This window comes from Opisthocomus hoazin, chromosome 17 (assembly GCF_030867145.1).
Source record: "Opisthocomus hoazin isolate bOpiHoa1 chromosome 17, bOpiHoa1.hap1, whole genome shotgun sequence".
In the NCBI taxonomy this organism is placed as follows: Eukaryota; Metazoa; Chordata; class Aves; order Opisthocomiformes; family Opisthocomidae; genus Opisthocomus; species Opisthocomus hoazin.
Genome location: NC_134430.1, coordinates 6,622,050 through 6,636,720, shown reverse-complemented (window position 1 = coordinate 6,636,720; position 14,671 = coordinate 6,622,050). Strand labels below are relative to the sequence as shown.

The 14,671-nt window shown below is 60.6% G+C and overlaps 1 protein-coding gene across 1 annotated transcript; it reads right to left on the bottom strand.

Moving 5' to 3' along the window:
• Window positions 1-422: 422 nt before the first annotated feature.
• Window positions 423-14,587, bottom strand: SERINC2 (serine incorporator 2). The gene is made up of 10 exons (XM_075437856.1): window positions 14,514-14,587; window positions 6,223-6,384; window positions 4,187-4,374; window positions 4,014-4,093; window positions 3,720-3,857; window positions 3,426-3,595; window positions 3,246-3,336; window positions 2,969-3,104; window positions 1,622-1,834; window positions 423-1,131 (listed from the first exon to the last, which is right to left on the bottom strand). Exons 1-10 carry the CDS (start codon window positions 14,550-14,552, stop codon window positions 993-995), a joined length of 1,356 nt encoding a protein of 451 aa, XP_075293971.1. The 5' UTR covers window positions 14,553-14,587; the 3' UTR covers window positions 423-992.
• Between the last annotated feature and the right edge of the window lie 84 nt (window positions 14,588-14,671).

Genomic DNA, 14,671 nt, shown 5'->3' with positions numbered 1-14,671 from the left:
GCCTGTACCCCACCGGGGTGCTCACCCCCCCCCCCGGTGCCCCTGGGCATGGTGTGCACCCCCACAGCGTGTGCACCCCCATAGCGTGTGTACCCCCACAGCGTGTGCACCCCCACAGCGTGTGCACCCCACCAAGCTGCGCACCCCGCTTGCCTTACCACCACCCCCCACCCCTCAAGCCCCATCCCCCCCTCCCGCGGCCGCTCTCGGGGTGCCACAGGCTGGCCGCAGGGTCCAGCGCCCCACGCTGCTGCACCCCAAAGCGATGCCACCCCCAAAGCCATGACACCCCTGCCTGCACCCACGGGGCAGCCAGCTGCACCCTCACCCCGGCGTTGGGGCTGCTCAGCGGACCCCCCCTTCCTCCACCTCCCACGCACGGTGGAAAGACCCCAGGACAAATCTGCCAGGATTATTCCAAACCAGACTTTATTCAACGCGGGAATCCCAGCCTGGGCGCCAGCCAGGAGCAGGGACCCGTCCTCCCTCGCCCCCGAGGAGCTGGGGCCACCGCCGAGGCTGGGGGGATGCAGCGGGACGTCCGCCTCCAACAACAAACCCCCCGGGATTGGGTTTCCCCTGGGGTGTTTGGGGCGGCAGCACCCACCAGGTCCCAGGTCCGGGTACACGGGCGGACCCCAGACCCCTCCGCAAGGCACCGCGGTCCCGGGGCACCGAGCAGGACACAGCAGCTGGTGGCAACCAAACCCTCCCAAGGCAAGGCGGTGGTCTCCGCCAGAAGCAGAGGGTACGGAGCCACCACCGAAGGCACCAGACAAACACGGAGATGCTAAGAACTTTAAAAACAGCCTCAAGTCTTCCTCAGCCCTCGCTGATTTTCCCTGCTTGGCACTTCACCCCTTCCAAATGAAAGCAGAAGACCTGCAAGAAGGCACAACCCGGCACAGCTGCTCCTGCGCAGGACCCGAGGCCAAGGCAGCGCCTTGAGGGACCACCCACGCTGGCTCCCACCCGGCAGCGGGATGCCCACGTCAGCTGAAGTCCCGGTCCGGCAGCACCAGCGGAGCCACCAAGGTCCAGAGGTAGAGCAGGAGCCCGGCCCAGCTGGAGCAGATCTTCACCCACACAGCGGTCCAGGGGCTCGTCAGCACCTGCAAGCTCTCGTCCGGCCTGAAACAGGGACCGAGACGGCGGCACCCATCACCGCGTCGTGCCGGCGGGGTGCCCACCCGAGCACGGAGAGCGGCAGCCGCGCCGAGGAGGGGTGGAGGCTGCGAGCACCGAGCCATGGGTGCAACGCAAGGAACACGGAGGAGAGCGGAGGAGCCCCGGAGCCCCGCAGCTCCCCGCGGCTCGCCCAGGGGATGCGACCCCACCACTGCTGCCCGCAGCACCCCAGGGGCTGGGACTCCGCTCCCCCCGCGTCCCAAGGGATGAGGATGCTGAGGACGCCGCGGTGGGGAGCTGGCAGCCCTGTGCTACTTAAAAATAATTAACGCTGTTAATTAATAAATAACGATTAAGGCGCAGGTGAAGCGGGCTTGCACACAGCTGCATCTCAGCAAACCGCTGTGCCTGGGGCACGAGCAGGGAGGACACGAGGAGCAGGGGACGCAGGGGACGGGGGTCAGTCCTGGGTCCCCGCGGGAGCTCTGCCCACCTGTACCAGTTGGTGAGGGTCATCATGATGTAGAGGGCAGCGAGGAGGAGGCAGAGGTGGAAGAAGGTGTAGCTGTAGGACACGCCGTCCTGCTCGTTGTCGTAGGCGCGGCGCGGCCCGCTCTCCACGGCCGCCGCCTCGCCGCTCGCCCCGGCCGCGCGCTCCTCCGTCAGCATCAGCTTGTTGACCTGCGGGTGGTCCGAGGAGCGGACGCTGCGGGCAGAGGGGCGGCAGGCTCAGAGTCACAGAATGGTTTGGGTCGGAAGGGACCTTATCAATCATCTGGTCCCAACCCCCCTGCTGTGGGCAGGGATAAGGGACTGTCCTCTGGGTCCACTCAGTTTCACTGAATCACAGAATTTTCGGGGTTGGAAGGGACCTCTGGGGGTCACCCAGCCCAACCCCCTGCCCAAGCAGGGTCACCCAGAGCAGGGGGCACAGCACCGCGGCCAGGCGGGGCTGGAATATCTCCAGAGAAGGAGACTCCACAGCCTCCCTGGGCAGCCTGGGCCAGGGCTCCGTCACCCTCAGAGGGAAGAAGTTCTTCCTCGGGTTCAGCTGGAGCTTCCTCTGCTCCAGTTTGTGCCCGTTGCCCCTTGTCCTGTCGCTGGGCACCACTGCAAAGAGTCTGGCCCCGTCCTCCTGACCCCCACCCTGCAGATATTTAGAGGCATTTCTAAGGTCCCCTCGCAGCCTTCTCTTCTCCAGGCTGAACAAGCCCAGCTCCCTCAGCCTCTCCTCGTAGCAGAGATGCTCCCGTCCCCTCATCATTTCCAAGTTGTTTTCCCTCTAGAAGCCTGGACTTTGTAGCACCAGCCTTTGCCACAAGCAGCGGTTGTCACAAGGCAAGGTGGGATCTCTCCAGGTGGCCTTGGGGACCTTGGGCAGGCACCACTCCCCGTCCTGGATGCTCACACCTGACGTGCCAGGCAGCCTGCAGCCACGCTGGCAATGTTTTTCCTGAACAAGGAGGAGTATTGCTGAAGTCAGGAGCTTCTCAATAGCGTGCTTCGCAGCTCTTCCCCTCCCGTGAGGACCCAGCATGCTCAGGGCTGGCCCCCAGCCCGAGCTCAGCCCCCCGTTGCCCACCCACCTTGGGATGTCTCCAGGACAAGCAGGGCAGTGCGGGGCACGCGGCTCATGCGGCGAACGCTGTGCCCACAGCCCCGCAGAGCAGCCTGCCTGTGCCCTGGGGACCGGGACGGCTTTGCGAGAGGCACCTTGTGACAAAAAACCCCGGACCAAGCTGCAGCCTCCCCTGAGCATCGCCTTTTCCCACAAGCCTCCCGCTGCCCCGGGCAGGCAGAGCAACGGGGCGGTCCCCGGGGACGCCGGCCAAGTCCTCACCTGATGAAGAGGGTGCAGAGGATGAAGATTATCAGCCCCACGATGCTCGGGGCATCCCACCAGGTCGTCAGCGGCTGGGTGGCCGTCGCCGAGCCGGTGCTGTTCCTCACCAGCAGCGTGGGGTTACAGCTCTGGGCTGGGGGAGACACGCAGGGGGTTCAGCACCTTTCCCCAGCCCCGGTGGTCTGCAAAGATGTGAGGGGGCAAAGCACCCACCCCCGCTTGTGCTCCTGCCCCGCGCAACCCTCTCCCAAACCCGGGGCCACATCCTGCTTACTCGGTACGTTGGCCAGGGCGGACCAGGTGACGTAGATGGTGTAGAGGGTGATGAGGGACGCCTGCAGCAGCCCCGAGTGCGGCTGAGCGTCCTGCAAACACAGCGGCGGGCGCTCAGGGCTGGTGCTGTGCCCCACGGTGACAAGGCCACCGGCCTCCCAGGTGCCCCCCGCCGTCTCACCTGGATCTTGGGCAGGATGGACACAGCAGAGACGATGAGGCAGAGGAGGAGGTTGATGCTGATGAGGACCTTGCCCTCCGTGCAGCCCTCGGGCTTGGTGTAGTAGACGTAGAGCAGCACTATGGCCGCAATGGAGGCGGCGTAGAAGATGAAGGTGACGGTGCACAGGGCTGGGGGAGAAAGCAAAAAGGAAAGAGGCTGGAGCAGAGCCCCCCGTCCCCACCAGCTCAGCGTTCCCGGCCCCAGGACGGGCGTCCCCACCCCTAAGCCCTCTGCAGTGCCAGCCGTACCGACCTGCGTACCAGCCCTTGGCGTTGCTCTCGCCCGCGTTGCGCAGCCACAGCTGGCTCCAGGAGTGGGCAAAGTCGATGAGGAGGATGAGCTGGATGAGGATGAAGAGGAAGGAGCCGACCACACCAAAGTAAAACCAGACTTGAGGGGAAGAGAAAATCCAGTTAAGAGCAGAGAAAATGGGAATTCGGCAAGGGCAGGGGCACATGGCAGCGGGGACGCTGGCTCCGGCCCCGGGTTTAATCCTGTGCTGAGGGATAACCCAGCGATGCAGAGGACACTGGGGCAGCTCCTCACCTGAGGTGAAGGCACCGTCGGGGATGTAGAAGGCCCCCACCGTGATCCCCACCAGCACCAGGAACTTGAAGAACCAGAAGCTGCGGGAGGAGGCACGGTCTGCAAGCGGGAACCCGGTGGGGAAGGAGGGGTCTGCCCCCACACCAGCAACCCCCCCCGGGACCAACGCTCACCCGTTCTGCACGGCGGCTCGCGGGTCCTTGCTGCTGCGCACGCACACCATGATGATGGCAAAGAGGAAGAAGAAGGCAGCCATGGCGAAGCCCATGCGGTACACGGCTTTGTGGCCCAGGAAGCTGCCGCAGTCGACGTGGGTCTGGACCCCCAGGACCGACCCGCTGCCGTCACAGAAGCCGGGGAGCTGCCACAGTGACGGGAGCGTGAGCATCACCCCAGCATCCCGCACCCACCACGGGAGGGTGGGCATCACCCCAGCATCCCGCACCCACCACGGGAGGGTGGGCATCACCCCAACATCCCGCACCCACCACGGGAGGGTGGGCATCACCCCAACATCCCACACCCACCACGGGAGGGTGGGCATCACCCCAGCATCCCGCACCCACCACGGGAGGGTGGGCATCACCCCAGCATCCCGCACCCACCACGGGAGCGTGGGCATCACCCCAGCATCCCGCACCCACCACGGGAGGGTGGGCATCACCCAGCATCCCACACCCACCACAGGAGGGTGGGCATCACCCAGCATCCCACACCCACCACGGGAGGGTGGGCATCACCCCAGCATCCCGCACCCACCACGGGAGGGTGGGCATCACCCCAGAATCCTGCACCCACCACGGGAGGGTGGGCATCACCCCAGCATCCCACACCCACCACGGGAGGGTGGGCATCACCCCAGCATCCTGCACCCACCACGGGAGGGTGGGCATCACCCCAGCATCCCACACCCACCACGGGAGGGTGGGCATCACCCCAGAATCCTGCACCCACCACGGGAGGGTGGGCATCACCCCAGAATTCCACACTCACCACGGAAGAGTGGGCATCACCCCAGCATCCCACACCCACCAAGGGAGGGTGGGCATCACCCCAGCATCCCGCACCCACCACGGGAGGGTGGGCATCACCCCAGCATCCCACACCCACCACGGGAGGGTGGGCATCACCCCAGTATCCCGCACCCACCAGAGGAGGGTGGGCATCACCCAGCATCCCACACCCACCAAGGGAGGGTGGGCATCACCCCAACATCCCACACCCACCAGAGGAGGGTGGGCATCACCCAGCATCCCACACCCACCAAGGGAGGGTGGGCATCACCCCAACATCCCACACCCACCACGGGAGGGTGGGCATCACCCAGCATCCCACACCCACCACGGGAGGGTGGGCATCACCCCAGCATCCCACACCCACCACGGGAGGGTGGGCATCACCCCAGCATCCCACACCCACCAAGGGAGGGTGGGCATCACCCCAGCATCCCGCACCCACCACGGGAGGGTGGGCATCACCCAGCATCCCACACCCACCACGGGAGGGTGGGCATCACCCCAGCATCCCACACCCACCACGGGAGGGTGGGCATCACCCCAGCATCCCACACCCACCACGGGAGGGTGGGCATCACCCCAGCATCCCGCACCCACCACAGGAGGGTCGGCATCACCCCAGTATCCCGCACCCACCACGGGAGGGTGGGCATCACCCCAGAATCCTGCACCCACCATGAGCCCTGGTGCCACCAAAGATGGGCCAGCCCGTGACTGCCCCAATGCCACCCGTAAAGCGAGCGGTTGGCCTGCTTGGGGACAGCAGTGGGGTGACACAGCTAAAGCCACCCTGCACGTCAGTGGCAAGCTGGGATGAAACCAGCATTTCCCAGAAAGCCTGGCCCAGCCCCCGCACCAGCTGAGCCGCCAGACCTCAGCTCCCTGCATCTGAAGTCCCATCTCCACGACTTCCAGGTCACTTGGCCAGCTGAACCCCAAAAATGGGATGTAGGAAACTTTCCTGGGAGACATCTGGGAAAACTAGATAACGCGTGAAATTGTCCCACTGCATTTTCCCCTCTGTGGAAACCAGGGTTAATGACGCTGTCTCCCAGGGAGATGCTCAGGAAAAAAGGAACAGAAGCAACGTCACGCCCCAAAAATTCACTTTCTGATTCAGCCTCATGTACCCACCACGAGCTAAACCTCTTCCCCACGGTGACCAAGCCCAGCGACCTCCGGGAGTTATTCACCTTGTGCAGCTCCTTCTCCACGCCGGGGATTATCATAATGATGGACACAAGGGTGCCGAGGAAGAGGAAGAAGGTGAAGAGGAGGCGGGAGACGGTGGAGCTCTTGGCCGAGGGGCAGCAGCCGCAGAGCAGGCATGGCGCAGAGCCGCAGAGACAGGACACCTGCAACGAGAGCATCCCCGCGTCAGGGGGGTCGAAATGGGCTCCAAAACCTGTCCCCAGGTGAAACCGTAGGGAATTCTGCCCAGGAACCCACACCGCTGCACGGGGGCTCTGCGCAGGGCTTCTCGCCAGCCAGCATCACAACCCACACCCCGCGGCACCTCGTGGAAACGGTCCCGAACCCTCCCAAAAAGCTGCTGAAAACCAAACGGGCCATGGGAACGGGTTAACCCCAATAGCTATCCAACTTGGGAACTGATACCAAGACTCCTGGAGACTCTTCATCTCCCCTCACCTTCTTTTTTTGCTCCCCAGCAATCGCATGCGAAAAAAGGCTCCAGTCAAAACAAAGCACGGCTGTGCAAGAGCCTCTCACACACAAAAAAAAAAAAAATTTTCAAAATAATGCAAGGTTGCCTTTTCAACTTAACACAGGATGGGGAAAACACTGATATCGGCATCACGGAGAAACCAATTTGCTCTGCCATCGTTCCTCCTCCCCAAAGGCCATTTTACATGTGGGGAAACTGAGGCACGGCATCCCTGGGAGTCTGCGGCGGGTCCTGGCTTCCCAAATCCAGCATCGGCAGCGCTGCCAGCTGCACCCCGACTCCAGGGGCTCCCACGGCTGTGCCAGAGCTGGGTGCAGAGGGGGGAACCAGGGAAACCCCAGCTTAATGAAACCCAACCTTACTGCCCAGGCAAAACATTGGCAGAGGTTTCCTGCACGAGCATTGTGCAGAATAAGGTGTGTAGGGATAAAACGGAATTTTTTATTAAACTATATTCTTAGACTTCCCTGGCTCCTGCAAGCCATCATGAGAGGAGCGTTAGGGAGGTGCTGTTTGCACCCCAGCAGCCGGGCTGGGCTGGGTTGGGCTGAGCCGAGCTGGGTTTTGCTGCTGCAGTGTATGCTGAGTTGAGCTGAGTTGAGTTGAGTTTTGGTGCCCCAATAGAGAACGTTCTCACCAATTTGTCCACCAATTTGGATATTCTTTTCTTTTTTTTTTTTACAGAATGTTCAGGGCTGGCAGGGCCCTCTGGGGGTCACCCAGCCCAACCCCCTGCCCAAGCAGGGTCACCCAGAGCAGGCTGCACAGCACCGTGTCCAGGCGGGGCTGGAATATCTCCAGAGAAGGAGACTCCACAGCCCCTCTGGGCAGCCTGGGCCAGGGCTCCGTCACCCTCAGAGGGAAGAAGTTCTTCCTCGGGTTCAGCTGGAGCTTCCTCTGCTTCAGTTTGTGCCCGTTGCCCCTTGTCCTGTCGCTGGGCACCACTGCAAAGAGTCTGGCCCCGTTCTCCTGACACCCACCCTGCAGATATTTAGAGGCATTTCGAAGGTCCCCTCGCAGCCTTCTCTTCTCCAGGCTGAACAAGCCCAGCTCCCTCAGCCTCTCCTCGTAGGAGAGATGCTCCAGTCCCCTCCTCATCCTCGTAGCCCTCCGCTGGACTCTCTCCAGTAGCTCCTTGTCTTTCTTGAACTGGGGAGCCCAGCACTGGACACAGCACTGCAGATGGGGCCTCAGCAGGGCAGAGCAGAGGGGGAGGAGAACCTCCCTCGACCTGCTGGCCACACTCCTCTGGATGCACCCCAGGATCCCATCGGCCTTCTTGGCACCCAGGGCACACTGCTGGCTCATGGTCACCCTGTCGTCCCCCAGCACTCCCAGTCCCTCTCCGCAGAGCTGCTCCCCAGCAGGTCACCCCAGCCTGTACTGGTGCCTGGGGTTGTTCCTCCCCAGGGGCAGGACCGTGCCCTTGCCCTGGTTGACCTTCGCCCACCTATTTCACACCTACGAAGTGCCGGAGTGCCCCAGTCATTCGCCTTAGAGGAAGCACAGCCGCAGGGGTTTTGCACAGCAGGTTTTAAAGCCCATGATGGGGCAGGAATGCAGGATACGGCCACAGCCAGCCCTGACTGGGTCATCCCTGATCCAGACGGGGAAGATCTCCAGCTTCTTCATCACCTGCGCCAGCCCCGGGATCTCCCAGCTCGCTGCCACATCCTGAAACTCCCATTTTCCCAAAAGAGGGTGAAGTTGGAGAACAAATAGGGTATTTTCAGGCAAGAGAATGGAAGCTTTTCGGGATGGCAAGTCACTGCTGGGTCACTAATCCACTATCTCCTGTGAGCAGAACGTCCCATGTTAAATATTTTGGGGAAAAATATGGGAATAAGGTGTCTGTCGGGTTTGCACTGAAGATGCTGCACCCTCGGGAGTTATCAGGGTTGGTTGGGCAGGTAAAACCAACATCTCACATCAGGGCAAAGCACGTGGTGATGCTCTCCTGGCCGCTGAACCAGGAGCCAGTGTTGACCCCGTGTAAACAAACAGAAGGGCTGAAGTGCTAAATAAAACCTCAAAGGACCCAAAAACTAAATTAAAACTGAATTCCCAGCTCTGCTCCACTCCCCACAGTGCTAACGGGAACAGCGGGGCTCTTGGGACAGGCAGCCCCAGCAATGCAACAGCAAAATACTCCCAAAGTCCTCTAAAACAGGGAAACTTCAGGCTATTTCCTTATTTTTTTTAACGCCTCACTGAAGCCATCACAAGCCCTCAGCCTCCCCGCTCCCGCGCACTGGCCCAGGCAGCAAGGAGAAATCCCCAAGTGGGTGCTGGCAGGCTTCCAGCTACAGGTATTGCCTAGAGACCAACAGGAATGAAATATGTGAAGTTTGTTTAAAATACGACTACTTCATTTTTCAAATATTCTTCTCTAGCTAAGGTGCATTCCCAGATCCACTCGTTTCAAAATTCTCAGCACTGGGCGTTTTTAACTCCTGTATCAGAGCCAGCTTCTTCCTAGGTAATCCTGTGGTCATCTCTGGTCCTCAGCAAGCTGCTTTCCCTCTATTTACCAGCTAACTTCATTGATTTATTTTGCTTTTTGATACTTTATTTCTTTCCTTTAAACAGCTCTTCCCCTCCTGCACTTGAGACACACCAGCCAGGCAGATGAGCTTGTGAGCACAGGGAGAGTCCAGCTCGCTCCTGCTATTAAGGGATGTGCTGTGTGCTTATTACAGCTATGTACTTCCTAATTATGCCCCGCAATCAATATTAGTTAAATATCACTCAGCATAGACTCAAATATACATTTCTCATTGCTAAAATTAGTGTGAAAAAATGAACATGGCAGAAAAGACAACCAGCCGTTGAGCTGCTGTGTAGGCAGGACATCAAACCCGCAGCTCCCTCATCAGCGATGCTCACGGATGCTCATGAACGATCATTTCGATGCCCCCAAATCACTAGAGGTGGCTTTGCATTTGTTTTTATAAGCATAAGCACACCATTATTTGAGAAAAATCACCTCCTTCCTGATTTATTCCTCTTTACCCACACCCCAGCCCCATGTCCCAGCCCCACCAGAGGCTGTGTTGAGATCATGGTACCCACGGGAGCCGGGATGGGTGAGAGCCCCTGCATCCCACAGGACCCTCATCCCACCTCTCCAGGAGCTGCTCAAGGGACATCACTTCATGTTTTCAACTTCAAAGCAGGAAAAAATGGCCTTCAATTAGAGATTGCTTTCTTTCAGGCTCATTAAATGCACCACTTGCACATGAATGCATTTAAAATGCGCCAGTGCTACAGAATCACAGAATCATCGAATGGTTTGGGTTGGAAGGGACCTTGAAGATCATCTGGTTCCAACCCCCCTGCCATGAGCAGGGACATCTTCCACCAGCCCATGGTGCTCAGAGCCCCATCCAACCTGGCCTTGAACCCTGCCAGGGAGGGGGCAGCCACAGCTTCTCTGGGCAACCTGGGCCAGGGCCTCACCACCCTCATGGGGAAGAATTTCTTCCTAATATCCAATCTAAATCTGCCTTCTTCTAGTTTAGAGCCGTTCCCCCTTGTCCTGTCACTGCACCCCCTTGTGCAAAGCCCCTCTCCATCCTTCCTGTAGCCCCTCCAGGCACTGGCAGCTGCTCTAAGGTCCCCCCGGAGCCTTCTCTTCTCCTGAACAGCCCCAGCTCCCTCAGCCTGTCCTCGGAGGAGAGGTGCTCCAGCCCTCGGATCATCTCCGTGGCCTCCTCTGGCCCCGCTCCAACACATCCCTGTCCTTCCTATGCTGGGGGCTCCAGAGCTGGACGCAGGACTCCAGGCGGGGTCTGACGAGAGCGCAGTAAAGGGGCAGAATCCCCTCCCTGGCCCTGCTGGCCACGCTGCTCTGGACACAGCCCAGGGTGCGGGTGGCTTTGTGGGCTGCCAGCGCACATATGCAGTGTTACTGCATTTCCCCTTCAAACAAATAAAAAAAAATAAAAAAAAAAAACAGAGAACAACAAAAATCCCTTTTAATGCAGTATTACTGCATTATTTGACCTGACCTAGCAAAGCATCTTCGTGCACCCTTACCTTTAGGCACATCAGTACCTCCAGCTCCTCTCCCTTCAGTGCAAACGGAAAAAACCAGCGCCAGTCCCAAAATCCCTGGAAGCGGCCTGGGAAACCGTGAGGTCTGTTGCTGTTTAGCAGGTTGCTGGATTTGGGGGTTCAGCCCCACGTCCAAGCGTCACCGCTGACTTGCAGGAGGCACAGCCTTGGGCATCACGTTTTCCCCCGGGGCCGGGGCGGGTGGAGCGGGGTGAAGGGGTGTCCATAGGGCCATGACGGAGCCGGGCTGAAGGGAGACCCTTACTCCACGCGTAGCCTCCAAACCCGGCAGCTGACCTCTGGGAAAGCTGCAAGTGGACGAGTTGGTTTCTAGCACGAGGCTGTAAGGAGCTCACAGCATCCCTGGAGCCTGCCAGAGGTTTATTTTCAGGGACCACTCTTCCATGGCCAAGCTCCATGGCCGTATTTCAGGTTCTACAGCCTCTCGCAACCACGGGAAGATGAGGTAACGGGGTACAGCAGCCCCGTCCCGCTGACCTGCTTTGTGCAGCAGTAACACGATAGTCCCATGTCACCAGGAGCCTTTTGTCCAGGCTCCTGATGCCCTTCTTGGGTATCCCCCCTCTAAGCTCCTTTGCAAAGGAAGCAAATGAACCCTGCGGCCCACGCTGACCCGACCTGCCGCCTGGGCACCTCTCGATCTCAGCCTTTTTCTTTAAAAAGCAAGAAAACCCTCCCACGTCAGGGCAGCGCCGGACACGCTCTGAGACACCTCCTTTCAGAGACTTTCACAGACGCCCGTAAGTACAAATGTGGCCAACGGCCAAAGAGCAGGATGGAAAAAGCCAAGCAGGGGAAGCGGCTGCAGCACGAGAGCGGTGGAGTAATTGAGGAAGTATTGGTTTTCAGCGGCTGCAGATGAAAGATTAACCTCTCCAGTTTCACTACCCACTTCCTCATCACACCTAGCTCACCTCCAGCGCGACTCCTGCGTAAGGGCTGCTGTGCTCCCTCCTCTGCCACGTGGCTGGAGAGTAGGGCCGGAGCCGGACAAGCACTGTCCACCCAGTCCAACACAGGGAAATGCAACAACACCGACCCAACACCACCAGCCCATCTACACCAACCCAACTACACCTGTCCAACTGCACCAAACCACCTACACCAGGCCAACACCACCAGCCCAACACCACCATGCCTACACCAGCCCAACTACACCAGCCCAGCTACACCGTGCCAACAACACCAGCCCAACTAAACCAGCCCAACACCACCATGCCTATACCAGCCCAACTACACCAACCCAACAACACCAGCCCAGCTACACCATGCCAACTAAACCAACCCAACTACACCGTGCCAACACCATCAGCCCAACACCACCAGCCCAATACCACCATGCCTACACCAACCCAACAACACCAGCCCAGCTACACCATGCCAACAAAACCAACCCAACTACACCGTGCCAACACCATCAGCCCAACACCACCAACCCAGTATCACCATGCCTACACCAACCCAACTACACCAGCCCAGCTACACCATGCCAACAACACCAGCCCAGCTACACCATGCCAACTAAACCAACCCAACTACATTGTGCCAACATCACCAGCCCAACAACACCATGCCAACACCAGCCGAACTACACCAATCCAATGACACCAGCCCAGCTACGCCATGCCAACACCAGCCCAACTACATCAGCCCAACTACACCAACCCAATTACACCAGCCCAACACCACTAGTCCAAAACCACCATGTCTACACCAGCTCAACTACACCAACCCAACTACACCAACCCAACAACACCAGCCCAACTACACTATGCCAACCACACCAGTTCAACAACACACCTTCTGCAAGCTGCCTTCACCCCGGCAAACCCAGCGATGCAGAGACTGAGTCATCTAAAAGCAATGCCGAGCAACCAGTCTTTATCTCCTGTCAAATTAATGACCCGGCAGGTTAATTGGCATCAAGCCCGCAGAGTCAGGCACAGGTTCAGCAGGCGGGTGGCTCCCATGCCTGGCGGGTGGCTTTGCGTTGGTACAAGGCTGACCGTCCCCCCGAGGTGCCCACACGGTGCCGGAGGGCTGCACGTGCCCCCGGTTTGCTTTGGCTTGGGCAGGTTTCTGCCGGCAAACAGCAGCCCTGTCCCGCAGGAAGGCAGCTCGAGATGCCCACGCGGCTCGTGGCAGCGGTGGGCAGAGAGTGGCAGATCGCTGGAGGCAGAGAAAGGGAAATTTTCCCCACGCAGCGCAAAGTTTCGCTCGGGAACGGCTCGTGGAGGTTTCATGGGACAGTGCTGAAGAGATGGCTTGGGAATCTGACGCCGCTTTGACTCAAATGATGCAGGCTGACCAGAAGGAGTTAGTTCCAATTTTCTTGTCAAAAATTAAAAAAAACAACCACAGATTGGGGGTTTTGTTTGGTTTTGAGTTGGATTTTTTTTCCGTGTTGTGGTTTTTCAGTTCAGAACTGAGCTAAATCACCCCTTCAGTCAACCAGCTCCACTGAAGGTAAACTAAACCCACACAGCAACTCCACCCCACCACCACAGCCTGGGCCAGAATAGTTTTTTTGGGGGAAAAAAATCCAGCGTGAGGCCAGAAACCTCTGCCCTGCTGTGGATTAGCTCCCGGCTTTTCCGATACCTGCCCACTGGGAAAAGCACCGGGCACTGGATCGCAGAGGCAGGCCTTGCAGACCGCCCGCCGTCCGATCCGACGTTCCAAAAGCTTCGTTAAACCTCCACAGCTTCGAGGTCAAATTGCGAAACCGGCCCCGTTTTCGGGCTTCCCGGCCGTCCCAGGTCGGTTTCGCAGCCCTGCCTTGGCCCCGCGCCCGCAGCTGAGGCAGTGCCGGGACGGGCAGCACCGGTCCGGGCGGCTGCCGGCGTCACCGGGCACGGCACCCCGAAACACGCACCCTGCACCCGCCCTGGCCATGGCACCCCACGCAGAGCCCCCCCCCCACAGACTCGCACCCCCCATCCCAGCTCCTTCTTTTACTCCATCCCCAGCCTCCCGCTCTGGGCCTTGGCCGTGAGAACCAGGCAGGACCCCCGGCCCCCCAGCATCCCATGGGTGCAGCAGGACTGAACCCCCCCAGTGTATCGAGGCAGGAGGGCCAGGACCCCCCAAGCCCCGGCTCCCCACACCCCCAAAGTGCCCCCTCAGACTCCACGTTCCCCCCAGCCATGATGTTCATGGGCTCCAGAGCTCTCTAGGGTGAATTCCCCCGGGTCTCCCCTGGACCCCCCTGGGTGCAGCGGGGTGCCCTGCTCTGGGTCTCCCCCGCATCCCCCCCCCCAGCACAGAGGGGTGCATCCCCCCGGGGATCCCCTTGGAAACCATCGCATCCTCCGGGCTCCCCTTGGAAACCCCCCCACGTCTCCTCTGACTCCCCGGGGGTACCGGGGCACATCCCGGGGTGTCCCCCCGACCCCCCCCCCCCGCACCCGCAGCGGCAGCAGCGGCTCCTCCGCACCCAGTGCCCTCCCCCTCCCTATCCCGGTGCCCTCCCGCTCCGCTCCCGGTGCCCTCCCGGAGCCCCTCCCGGTGCCCTTCTGGTGCCCCCCCCCCCCCTATCCCGGTGCCCTCCCCCTCCCCACTCCGGAGCCCCTCCCGGTGCCCCCCCCCCCTTTCCTGGTGCCCTCCCCCTCCCGGTGCCCTCCCCCTCCCCACTGCCGAGCCACTCCCGGTGCCCCCCCCCATCCCGGTGCCCTCCCCCCCCCCGCTCTCCCCCCGCAGCCCCCCCGGGCGGGCACTCACGCAGCTGAGCAGGGAGCAGACACCGAGACAGGCCCCCATGGTGCGGCCGCGGCTCCCGGCCCCCGGTTCCCGGTTCCCCCCCCGCCGCGCTGGCTCCGCCCGGCCCCGCCGCTCCCGGCCCCGCCGCTCCCTCCGCACCTCCCCCGGGGCGGCCCCTG